The sequence below is a fragment of the Melanaphis sacchari genome, unplaced genomic scaffold (genome assembly GCF_002803265.2).
Source record: "Melanaphis sacchari strain LSU unplaced genomic scaffold, SCAv2.0 Contig560_pilon_pilon, whole genome shotgun sequence".
Classification (NCBI taxonomy): Eukaryota; Metazoa; Arthropoda; class Insecta; order Hemiptera; family Aphididae; genus Melanaphis; species Melanaphis sacchari.
Window position 1 is genome coordinate 15,755 of NW_020271390.1, and position 13,860 is coordinate 29,614.

At 33.1% G+C, this 13,860-nt stretch overlaps 1 protein-coding gene across 1 annotated transcript; it reads right to left on the reverse strand.

Annotated features, from left to right (window-relative positions):
• Nucleotides 1-1,555: 1,555 nt before the first annotated feature.
• Nucleotides 1,556-3,772, reverse strand: LOC112599876 (uncharacterized protein K02A2.6-like). The gene is made up of 3 exons (XM_025346954.1): nt 3,768-3,772; nt 1,904-3,642; nt 1,556-1,806 (listed from the first exon to the last, which is right to left on the reverse strand). Exons 1-3 carry the CDS (start codon nt 3,770-3,772, stop codon nt 1,556-1,558), a joined length of 1,995 nt encoding a protein of 664 aa, XP_025202739.1.
• Between the last annotated feature and the right edge of the window lie 10,088 nt (nt 3,773-13,860).

Sequence of the window (13,860 nt, forward strand, 5' to 3'; positions counted from 1 at the left end):
TATGCTTTTCGATTGATATATTTTAGATCGATGAATTCATTTGGAAATTCTCGTTTATTTCGTTTTATTGTTCCAACAACAGTAAGTTTGTAATCTGCAAGTAATTTTTGTGTCAATGGAACACTAGTAAACCAATTATCCATGGTAATATTTCGGTTGGATCCTTTTACTGATGAAATTAAACGTTCAACAAAGTAATGAGCAGCAGGTTCATTAGATGGAACAGTTCCCTTACCACAATACGGCAATGCGCTTATCATATACTTGGTCGCATTGTCACACATCATTATTATTTTTACACCATACTTGTTTGGTTTAGATGGAATGTACATTTTAAATGGACATCGGCCTCTAAAACCAACCAACTGTTCATCAATAGTTAGGTATGAACTTGGCTTATATAAAGTTTCACAATTTTTAATACGAATTTCCCAAACTTCCGAAATTGGCGCAAATTTAGTTATAAGTCTTCTATTTTCTCTAGTATTTTTTGAATCAAATCTTAAACAACTTACTAAAAAATTAAATCTGGCAAGTGACATTGTAGAACGGTATCTATAGCCACAAAGTGAGATGTCAAACAAATGAATTGCCGACAAGTGGTTATTTTTCATTGCAGCAGATGAGATTAAAATACCCAATAAGCCTTTTAATTCATTTAAATTAATATTTTGTAAAGTACTTTTTTTTTTTGATTATTCTGTGTATAGTTTTGTTTTTGACGAAAAATTTCTTCATTTGTATGATTAATTATTTTATTCAAAATATCAGACGAGAAAAATAATAAAAAACACTCTAGTGGCTCTAATGCATAAATAGCATTTTTTGTTGGCCCAGGTCTAATATGAACTATGTTTTTAGTGGCGGTCTTAGAAGTAGATGGAAGCAAATAAGGTTTACTTTTCCATGTAAATCCATTTTTTCCTACAACATTATCTGTATCAAAACAAATTAATGACTCACGTGGTAGTATGTTCTGACGTGTTTCGATGGTTGGAATTTCATTAACATTCGGCTTATTTACTTTAGACCTCTTTTTCGTTTTCTCAACAGAATTTTCAATTACTAAAATGGCTTCTTCTAAATTTGCTTCTTCGATTGGATTTGGGTCATAGTCGGGGTCAGCATCACTGTCGTCTTCACAATCTTCTACTATATCTTCATTTTCACTATCTTGTTCTTCCAGTTCTTCCAGTGCCTTCAGTACATCATTCTCATCCATTATTTCACGTGCCATCTAGAATATTTATAATAAATCCATTTATTTCAATTTTACAAAAGAACACCGTCGTTTATAACGATACGTCACATGAACGAACAAAAAATAACATATTTTGATAACGATTCGTCAAATAAACGAATGCAAATATACTGCAATTACTTACCATTCGTCGATTCGGCGAAGTAATTCTTACACAATCAACGGCTGAACAGTCACTAGTCATGCTAGAACGCTAAACGTTATCGGGATAGATATAGGACATAATATATGAGAGATACAAGGAGGGTTTAATGATATTAGATAAAATGCCCTAAAAATAGCAACAATAAAATATCAGTGTTCGTCACATTGACGTATGGTTAGCGATCTAGGGTTAAAGAAATTTTTTATTGTTTTGACTGCTGATTCCGCACAACCGTTTGATTCTGGGTGAAATGGTGTTCCTGTCATGTGTCTTATGCCTAGATTTTTGCAAAATACTTGAAATTCAAACCCTGCGAAACATTTTGCGCCGTCTGATGTAATTGTTTTTGGAATGCCAAATCGTGCTATAGTTTCTGAAATTTTTTGAATAACAATGTGCGCTGTCATAGAATTTACTTGAAATACTTCCAACCATTTTGTGGTTGCGTCAACAATGATAAAAAAAATATTTATTTTGAAATGATCCAAGAAAATCACAATGTACTCTAGTCCACGGTTTTTCTGGCCATTTCCACGGTGATATAATAGATTTTGGTGGATTTTGTCTAACATTAAGACAATTGTCGCAATTTTGCGTGATATTTTCGATTTGTTTATCCATTCCTGGCCACCAAAAGTATGATCTCGCTAAACTTTTCATACTGGAAGAACCCATATGACATGAATGAAGTTCGCTAAGTATATTATTTCGAAATTTAGCTGGTATAATAACACGGTAACCCCACAATAGGCATCCCTGTTCCACTGAAATTTGAGTTTTTCGTAAATTATACGACTTAAGTTCTAAAATGTTAGAAAAATCACTATTCCATTCTCCTGTTTTGACTGCATTTAATACTTTGGCGAGAATCGTGTCTCTGCTTGTTTCAATTTTTATTTTAGACCAGTCTAATGTGAAAGGTGATTTTTCGTGAATAAAATTGAGACTAATACATTCTTCATTATGATTTTCGATTTTTGATTTTGAACTTTTCATTCGTGATAAGAAATCGGCTGTATTATCTTCGGATTTCACATATTTTATTTCGAAATCAAATGATGATAAAACATAGGCCCACTGTTGTAACCGATTAGCTGCGTAAATTGGGATACCTTTCTTATCACCAAAAATATGTATTAACGGTTTATGGTCGGTTTCTAATAGAAAATGTCTACCATATAAATAGTCATAAAATTTCGTAACCCCGTATATAATTGCCAAGGCTTCTTTTTCAATTTGTGGAAATTTACACTCAGAATTAGATAGAACCCTTGATGCGTAGGCTATAGGTTTTTCTGTACGATCTGGGTGTACATGTGAAAGTACTGCACCTAGTGCATAGGATGATGAGTCTACTACGAGTTTAACTGGAATATTATGATCATAATGTGCTAATACGGGTTTCGAGATTAAAATTTGTTTAACTTTGTTGAATGCTAGGTCACATTCTGATGTCCAATTCCATTCAGTGCCGTTACGTGAAAGCATGTACAATGGTTTTAAAATATTAGCAGCGTTTGGAATAAATTTTATATAGTACGTAACTAAACCTAAAAATGATTTTAGCAATGTTTTATTTTCTGGGACCATGGCGTTTTTAATAACATCTGTGTGTTTTGTTAGTGTGTGTAAACCATTTTCATCTAACCTGTGACCTAAATATTCAATTGACTTTTGTATAAATTTGCATTTATTCAACTTCACTCTTAAACCAACATTTGACAATACATTTAGTAATTTTTCTAAACGAGAGTTGTGTTCTGTGATAGTGGAACCTGCAACAATAATGTCATCTTGGAATATACCAATGCCCTCAAGACCCGCTGTGGAAGTTTCCATAGCTTTTTGGAACTCCCCAGCCGACGATTTTATTACAAAAGGGTTACGGGTATAGTTAAATAAACCTTTATGTGTATTAATAGTGGTATATTTGCGATCAGATTCTTTAATAACCATTTGTTGATATGTGTCTTTTAAGTCTATTTTCGAAAAATATCTTGAACCACTAACATTTGCATATAAATGTTCTATTTTTGGAAGAGGGTATTCAGTCCCTTCTAATACCGGATTTATTGTTATTTTAAAATCACCACAAATTCTAACCGTGCCATCTGGTTTCAATATTGGTACTATTGAAGTTGCCCATTCACTATAGTCGATAGGAACTAAAATATTGCTTTTAATTAAACGATCAATTTCGGTTTCAACTTTTTCTTTTAATGCTAAAGGGATAGACCTAGGTTTGCAAAATTTAGGTACCGCCCCAGCTTTGATATTTAATGAAATTTCGTATTTGTTAAAAGTACCTATTTCATCTTTAAAAACGTTGTTATATTTTTTTATAATATTATCTACACTTACGTCATTTTCCATATTGAACAAGGTATAACATTTTATGTTTTATATCGATTCGGCCTATTAATGGAGGACCACCATTGTCGATTACATAAAGACACATCGTAAATTTTTTGTTTTGATATACCGAGTCGACAAATATTTTTCCTATCGGTTTAATGTCGTTGCCGACGTAATCAGATAGCGAAATGTCATTATCTTTTAATTCGATATGACTAAACAGTTGACTATATAATCTTTTTGAAATTACGCTGTGTTGTGAACCGCTATCAATTTCGAAGCTTACATTGTTTTTTTCTACAATTAAATTTACTGTAAACGGTTTCACAGCTTTGTTTTGAGAGTTTTGATCAATTATAGAAAAAAAAGTATTTGAAAGATCATAATTAACTGTTTCGTCATCATCATCGTTATCATATAAAAATTTATTTTGTGTTTTGTTATTTTTCATTTCCTTCTTACCTTTTTTACATACAGTAGACAAATGACCCTTTTCACCGCAATTGTTGCATTTGTAGTCCTTGTATCTGCAGTCTTTTTGAAAATGATTGGAACGGCCACAAATCTCACATTTGATTTTTGATTCTTTGTGAGTGTTGAAACCCTGCTTGGCTCGATTATGTCCATTTTTTTTCTTTTGATACTTCAAGTCTGCGTATTCTTCTTCTAACAGACGATCTTGAATTGGTCCTGAACCCATACCGACAACGAATATGTCTCGAATAACCGTTGATAGTTCTGACGAAAAACCACATTTTGAAGCAAGATTTTTGACACGTGCACCCCATTGGCACACTGATTCATCCTGTCTTTGTTTAGCTTGATAAAATGTATACCTACCCGCAAAGTACGATTTTATTGATTTGAAATATTTGTTCAAACTTTTTATTAGAGTGTCATACTCAACATCGTTGGGCGTGCTAGGAACACATAGACTAAAAAGTACTTTGTGAATTTCTTCACTAACGAATGATAATAATATTGCTCTTTTTGAATATTATTTTCGATTGCATTTGCCAAAAAAAAATTTGTCAATTTTGATTCAAAAATTGTAATATCCATACCTGTTTCAAAGGTTCCAGGTGACCCTATAACTTGATTGAAGTTCACAATGGATTCTGTCTTAGGAGTCGCCATTTTGTATTAGTATGAATACAACACTTGAAATTTTTAATACACTAGTGATTACGATTAAATTAATATTTTCCTCGTCGCCAATTTGTTAATTATTATTATTATAAATAACAATATAAACATGTTTTATAAACCTTTATTGTTGACAGCATAAATCGTAGTGATCGTACATTGTAATTTTACATAATAATTATAATCGATGGACAGTCCCCACCGATCGTAATATGATACTGCTGATTTTATATAAATATTAAATGTAATATAAATGCTGAATATGCAACATAATTAATTAATTAAATTATCAAACAATAATATTTATACAAAATATATGTATTACGAAATAATATAAGGTGAGTACCATTAACAACATGTATATATATGTTTATGGTGGGGATGGGGAGCACCACCCTGAAGAGAACTGACTTCGATGACGATCTTCAATGATGGGAAGCTGACCTGCTTTTCCCTCTTGAGCTGTGGAAAACTCCGGAGCTGGAACCACGTGGATGTTGGAGAGCGCCGAACTACTGTACACGCGGATACGGATCACGCACACACGTATACGCGTTATTGAAGAGCGGAGCACGAGCAAACGGTGAAATCGGAGCGGATAATCACCTTAATATATTATAAAAGCCAATTGACAAAGAAGCTATATGCAAAGTATGAGCAAATTGCAAAATCACATGAGCACGTGAAATAACGGGCGACGGAGCAGAACACAAACAAAGAGCCGTTGGCGGCGGCGTCAGCATCATTACCCGGACCAGGGCGGCGGTCGTGGATCATATGTCCAAGATCCAGGGCAACGTAAAGTGGGTACAATGGACAAAAGGATCGAACAGTCTGCGAATAATTTTTTTAACGATAGTAAGTTTAATTTTAAAAACACGGCTACACAAATTGAATTACCTGTAAAAACCTGCAATTTTCTGAATCTTTGATTTATTCAATATGTTTTTGTGATAAGTAATTGCTTTAGTTACATCAGATCTGAATTTTAAAATATTAATCACTACAAACTTTCTGATAGTTACTGGATACTCAGTTTTTGTTGCGACCATTTTAAGTTTAGTAATGTAATTGCGTAACAAGGGGTTTCGACATTCGATTTTCTGTATCATATGGTAGGCCATATGGTAAATCCTCATTTAGTTGTTTTACGACACTACTGTTTCCATCGCCTAAAAATAAAATTTAAAAATATTATTTAAAATTTTACTCTGCTATACACTAAATATTGTCTTCTCCCCTCCTAAACACACAAGTACTAAAAATTAATTTTATAAAAGCACAAACATCATTGGAAAACCAATACATTAATTATTACTCAGCTTAGAAAAATATTTTTAATTAATTATAACGTAAGTTATTATAGTATAATATATAAATATATATAGATATGTTACAGAAAATGTGGAATACCAGTCAATGTGGTCCTTGCCGGGCAATATGAACACGACTTTTTTCTAAGCAACTAATATTATTTTTTATTTTTATTATAAATTATAATTTATTGTAATAGACAATAGTTAATACAGGTCCTTTTTAACACCAACGAAAATAATGAAATGATTCGTGAAGTAGAAAAAATAATAAGAATAAAATGATAATATTTGTTAATTTTCGTTGTTATTCCATCAAAATATTCAAAATATTATGATATATAAATCAAATTAATAATCAGTTTAAAAAAAAATCAATACTATAAATTAATATAAATTATAATTTATAATAAAAATAAAAAAATAATATTAGATCCTTAAAAAAAATCGTGTTCACATTGCCCATTAAATAAATTCTTATAGGTGCAGTTTACTTACCACCCGTGTCCACGCTCCCAGATTTTGAAGCCCATACCAGCTCTATCGAACACTTAATATCATCTACCAACCCTACTTCTATTCTTCTCTGTGGTGACTATAATCTACCTCTTATTAAATGGTCTAAAAGCAACCAAGGTCTTTTCGCATCTGGTACCATGTCTAACACTTCTACTCATCTTGTCGATTCTTTCTCGTACTATAATTTTTACCAGCACAATCAGGTGTCTAATGCCCGTGGTTGCCTTCTTGACCTTATCTTTTCTAGTTTTGACACAACTACTGTCCAACTAGCCAACACTCCAATCGTTTCTCCGGATTCTTACCACCTACCTTTGTTTGTATCTTTTCCATTTCCATCTCCGATAACTGCTCAAGACGCACATAAATACCGTGATTATAAATCGGCTGATTATAAATCCATGCTCCGTTATCTAGGATCGTTTGATTGGGAAAATACTTTTTTGCTTTATTCAGTTGATGATTCTGCTGCTGCTTTAACGATGCACTTCTAAGCTCTATAAATAAGTTTGTTCCCACTTAAGTTTTTTCACCTTCTAAATTTCCTAAATGGACATCCACCATTCTCAAAAACCTTATAATAACAAAGAAGAAAGCCTATGCAGTTTATAAGCGAACCAAGTTGATATCTGATTATCTCGTTTTCTCTGAATATAGAGCAAAATGTAAACGCCAGTCAAAAGTTGATTACTCTACTCATATTAGGCATACCGAAGAGACTCTATCATCTTCCCCCTCCAAATTCTGGAAATTTGTAAATAATCTAAAACAGAAACCTCCAATTCCGTCATCACTCCATCTCGGTAATATTGCCTCAAATACTCCAACTGAATCAGCTAATCTGTTTTCAACTCATTTCTCCTTGACGTTCAACTCCTCGGCTTACCAACTTTCACCATTTACTGGCTCATCTGATTACTTATCCTATGAACTTCCTTCCGATATAACGTTTACTGTCGACGATGTTTTTTCTGCTCTTAAATCGTTAAAAAATACTTACTCTAATGGCCCGGATGACATATCCGCTCAATGCTTGTACAGTTGTCGTTTTTTCTATTGCTTATCCAATTTATTTACTTCAGGCGTTCATTAGATTTAGGGATATTTCCTAAGGTTTGGAAAATATCCTCTATATCACCTGTTCTGAAATCTGGTGACGCTTCTGATATCCAAAACTACAGACCAATTTCTATAATACCACATATTGGTAAATTATTTGAATCGATTGTATACTCCAGAATAAAGCGTAGTCTTAATCATCTTATTATAAGTGAGCAGCATGGTTTTAGATCACATAAATCAACCGTAACAAATGGTGTTGCTTTCTCTTCTTATTTATCAGAAGTTATCGAACACAGAGGTCAGGTAGATGTAATCTTTACAGATTTTAATAAAGCATTTGACACAGTGGACCACGATTGCCTTATAATGATGCTCAAGTCTTTAGGCATTGGGAATCCCCTACTATCTTGGTTGCACTCTTACATTACAGGTAGAAAACAATTCGTAAAAATCAAAAATGCTCTTTCGGAGTTAGCTGTGATACCATCTGGAGTCCCTCAAGGAGGCCACCTTAGTCCTCTTCTATTTATTCTGTTTGTAAACTCGATAACCAAATGGATCACTAAGGCTAAACTCCTTCTTTTTGCTGATGACATAAAAATATTCCTTAAAATAGACAATCTTAATCAATGTCATATCCTACAGTCAGAATTAGATATTTTTGCAAGTTGGGCGTACTCTATTGGTCTTAGCCTTAATAGCGTGTCCAGAAAGTAAGTGTACTGAGGCTCTCACGGCCATAGGGAATATTTTTTTACTATGTTAGCTACACTGCCGTATAGCGTTACTCCTAACCTTTAAAACAAGACCAGAACGAGTTCAGTACGTTGTAAACTGTAGTCTCACGAATTTTTCTTGTTAAACATGTCGATCGAGTCTGCCGCCAAGTGCGAAATCCGCGCCGTTATCCGTTACTTTGTTGCGAAGGAAAAATCTCCACATGAGATTTTTAATGAGGTACGAACCGTTTATGGTGAAGGCCATATGAATCGCACCAGTGTATACAAGTGGTGTAGGGAGTTTAAAAACGGCCGTACGAATGTACATGACGATCTGAGGAGTGGGAGACCGTCGATTTTGACTGACGACATTGTGAAAAAAGTCGAGAATGCGGTTCGTGACGATTGCAGATTGACTCTGGATGAACTTTCTGCAATGTTTCCGCAACTGTCAAGGTCTCTGCTCCACGAAACAATCACAGAAACACTTGGATTTCATAAACTGTGCGCAAGATGGGTCCCAAAACAGCTTACTGAACAACACATGTTGAATCGAGTGCAAGCCTCTAGAGAGTTTTTGGAACGCTATGAACTGGACGGTGATAATTTTCTCAAGTCTATTGTTACTGGAGATGAAACTTGGGTTGCACACTATACACCTGAAACTAAGAGACAGTCCGAACAGTGGCGTCACATCACTTCACCCTCAACCAAAAAGTTCAAAACCACCATTTCAGCCAAAAAAATCATGTTATCAGTGTTTTGGGACCACAAAGGCATCATTTTGATTGAATATTTACCTCAGGGGGAGACCATCAACGCAGCAAGATATTGTGAGACACTAAAAAAATTGAGGAGAGCTATTCAAAATAAAAGGAGGGGTCTGTTAACGAGCGGAGTCTGCCTGCTGCACGACAACGCCAGACCCCACACGGCCAATGTCACGAAGCAATTGTTGGACTCATTTGGATGGGATGTTTTGAACCACCCCCCGTATTCCCCCGACCTGGCGCCTTCAGATTACCATTTGTTCACTTCCCTGAAGAAGCACATGGGTGGAAAAAAATTTTCAGCTGACGAGGAAGTGAAGGGGGCGGTCGACAAGTGGACAAAGGAGATGGCGGCAGAGTTCTACGAGGCAGGCATAAAAAAATTAATCTGCCGTCTCACAACCTGCATTGAAAGAAATGGTGACTATGTAGAAAAATAGCACACAAATATATTAATGTAACCACGTTATTTTTTTTTTTTAATAAATTTTTTTGAAACCTACAAAAATTGAGTACACTTACTTTCTGGACACGCCTCATATAAGCAAATGTCATGTTATGTCGTTTTCTAGGCAGCGATCTCCTATCCACCACAACTATTCTCTTAATGGCACTTCTCTTAACCGTGTCTTCCTCTATAAAGATCTTGGTATTCATTACTCAACATCATTAAATTTTGAGCACCATATAAATGTCACTGTAGGTAAAGCTTTAAAAGTATTGGGTTTTATTAAACGCAATACTAATCAGTTTTCTTATGCTCGTTGTCTCAGCACATTATACTTCTCATTAGTACGTTCTATATTAGAATACGGTGTATTGGTGTGGCATCCCTACTTAGCTAAAGACAAACTAAGACTCGAGCGTGTACAAAATAGATTTCTTTCCTACATTGCCTACATAATGAAGATACCTCACCCTACGCATGACTATTCCTTAATTCGTAGTTCATTGGGAATACCAATGCTGTCAACTCGTCGACAAGATGCTGATGAGCGCTTTATAACCTCGCTCCTAGGTGGCACCATAGATGCACCCGATCTCCTCTCTAAAATATGTTTTCATATCCCTTCCTTCTTCTCCAGAAATCACGCACTCTTCCAAGTTCCAACTCACAATACATTATACGGATATAATCACCCCTTGCACAGAATGCTTCGTAATCTGAACAATCTTAATTTTGATTTTAATAAGTAATTAAATAATATCATAGTTTTATATTACTTAATTAAGGTATTACCATTTAGTTTATATTATCTTGTGTTTTTACATATGTTCTTATTTTGTGTGTATTTGTATTATTATTTTATTGTTATATCTATTAATTTAAAATTGCCGTTTGGCGTTTGTATATTATACATATATTATAAATTAAATAAATAAATGATTTATTACTAATAAGCCTATTGAACTTGAGTCCATGCATTTCAACGTTTTTTGAAAAACCTTCGACTATGCCAGTGGTTCTTAACCTTTTTTTAGTTCAGCGCCCCCTTTATCGTAATAACTAATTGTTAACGCCCCCCCCCCCCTCGTGGAAAATCAAATTTTCTTCTTATAAATATATATATATATATATATTTATTAATTAGTATATTATAACATTATTAATTTAAGTTTAATTAATAAACGTAAAATGCGATTAGATAACACGTCGTATGCCGTATATTACAACTATTCTGATTTCACGTTCAATTATTTGTAATGTTGTTATATAATAATAATTAGGGCTCGGATTTTAAAGGAAATGCTTCTTTTTATATATTTAAGATAGAAATCTAATTTTTATACATAAATTCGTTTCACATCAATTTGATTCCAAATAAACGAATTTATTTTTGCTTTTTTTTGTGTAAATGCTGTTTTTATTTTTTTATTGCTTTTTTCAGTTATTCTAACTGTGGAATTTTTATATGTCTGTTATGTTATAAAAATAAAATAAAAATTTTTATTTACTTAATATGAAATGTGAAAACCCGCAATAATGACCGTGCCGTACCATTAATGCGAAACGTCCTTAAATATATAGATTATCGATCTACAGATAGCTTATGGGCCGATAAGTTATCGGCTATTACATATAATCTGTAGAACCTACGCTCAGTACTCGTATAACATCGATATCAAAGTGTTTAAAATTTAAGTTTTATAGTGCTTTATAGTGTTGTAATTTATTAAAATGCCAAAAGTCAAAACGAATGCATTTTTAAAAAAATTAGAGTTAGAATTTGGTGAAGAAATTTTTCAAACAGATGGATCGATTTTATATTGCAAACTTTGTGAAACAAAAGTGTCACATGAAAAAAATATAATATACAACAGCATGTACGGAGAGAAAAACATGTTTAAGCTGTTAAAAGACACGAAAATGAAAAGTCTGCATTACTTCAACCATTTTTACAACAGTTTAGTAGTCAGTCAGATTTTAATGCCGATTTATGTTCAACATTGGTAGCTGCAAATATTCCAATGAATAAACTAAATAATAAACATTTTCGTGAATTTTTAATAAAATATTGCAAAAAAACTATTCCTGACGAGTCGACATTACGTAAAGGATATTTTATTTCATGCTATGAAAATACATTGGCAAAAATTCGTGATACAATAACAGATCAAAAAATATGGGTGTCTATTGATGAGACTACGGACTCTGTACGTCGTAATGTTGCAAATGTAATAGTGGGCACATTACAACCACAAAATCCAAGTAATATGTTCGTTATTCACACAGAATACTTGGAGAAAGTGAATCATAGTACAATATTCCAACTATTCGATAAAGCTATGCATATTTTGTGGGGAAATAGTGTAAAACATAACGATGTTTTGCTATTTGTCTCAGATGCGGCGCCCTATATGAAAAAAGCTGGTGATTGTATAAAAGCGCTTTACCCAAAACTCATACATGTGACTTGCTTGGCACATGCATTACACAATATTTGCGAAGAAGTACGTGCACACTACCAAGATGTGGATCAGTTGATTGGAGGAATGAAAAAAACGTTTTTAAAATGTCCCAAACGTACAGCAATCTTTAATGATAAATGCCCAGAATTGCCAAACCCACCAAGACCAATAACGACCAGATGGGGTACATGGATAAAAGCTGTCCAGTATTATTGCAAATATTTTAATGAATTAAAAAGTGTAATTGAAGACTTCGAAGAAGAATCACTATGTGTTAAAGTAGTGAAACAACTATTTCAAAATGTATCTCTTCAATCAAATATTGTGTATATTTCAACCAACTTTGGATTTTTACCAGATATTATTACAACATTAGAGGGAAAAGGTAACTTTTAACAAAGTATTTAAACAATTTAACATCATAATACTAAATTATATGTATAATTTTAGGCGAATCGACAACATGTATAAATATTGTCTTAGATGCAGAAAAAAAGTTAAATGAAGCTCACGGAGATATTGCAACTGCTATTTCAGGTAAGCTAAATCGTGTTCTTTTGAAAAACAAAGGCTGGAAACAATTACTGGACATTAATAATATACTGTGTGAAGTTTCATCAGACCAAATTAATTATCATAGGTTTGATTTAAACAAAACCTCTTGCATGAAGTATGCACCGATCACTTCAGTGGATGTAGAGCGTTCGTTTTCTATGTATAAAAACATCCTGTCAGACAATAGAGTCAGTTTCACTTCTGAAAATCTTGCCAAATATATGGTAGTAAATTCTTTTTTTAATTTAAATTAATTTTTCAATTTTTTTTTATTCGGTTTTTTAAAATTATAACTAATTCATGTTAATTTTTATTCATGCTTTTTTTTTGCTTTTTAAAAAAATAAATCTGCTTCATTTTTGCTTTTTTAAAACAATTTTGTGCTTTTTTTGTTATTTATTATGCTTTAAAATCCGAGCCCTAATAATAATAAATTATATTATTATTCATCTCCGAGTTTGGAAAAGCTCCAGAGAGACCGAAATGCCCCCAAGGGGGCAGTACCGCCATCGTTAAGAACCACTGGACTATACCATCAGCCACCATTGCAGTGGATGCTTGTTTCCAATTTTATTTAGGAAACAATTATGTTTGGGAATTTCTTGGTTTATAGATTTCGATCTTTGGCATACTGAACAGTAGCGATTTTTAATGCCAACAAATAAAACTTTACGTGTTTTGTATTCAATTATTGTAGCCTATATATAAACAAATATTTTTTTAAATTTTATATAATATCATATGATTCCTAAATATCATTGAAAAAATTATTATTATTATCTTACCACTCCTGATAATGTGTCGTACTTAGTTTTGTAGCTGCGTTTAGACCACTGGCCATCTGCAACTACGGTACACATTAATGTACCAACAACGTCAATATTTCCGCATTCTAAAGCTAATTGCTTCTCTTCATTCCCAGCTTTAATCATTTCCTTCCATGTTGTATCCTGAACAGCATTTCCAACTTTTATAAGAAATTTTGAAAAAAAAGTAACTGACAGGCAAGGTATTTCGAGCGAAGCCGAAAGTTCATTTAATTGTGTATACCCGATTCCTATTTGTAAAGTATTTTAGTAAAATTATTTAAATACTATGTAAGTAC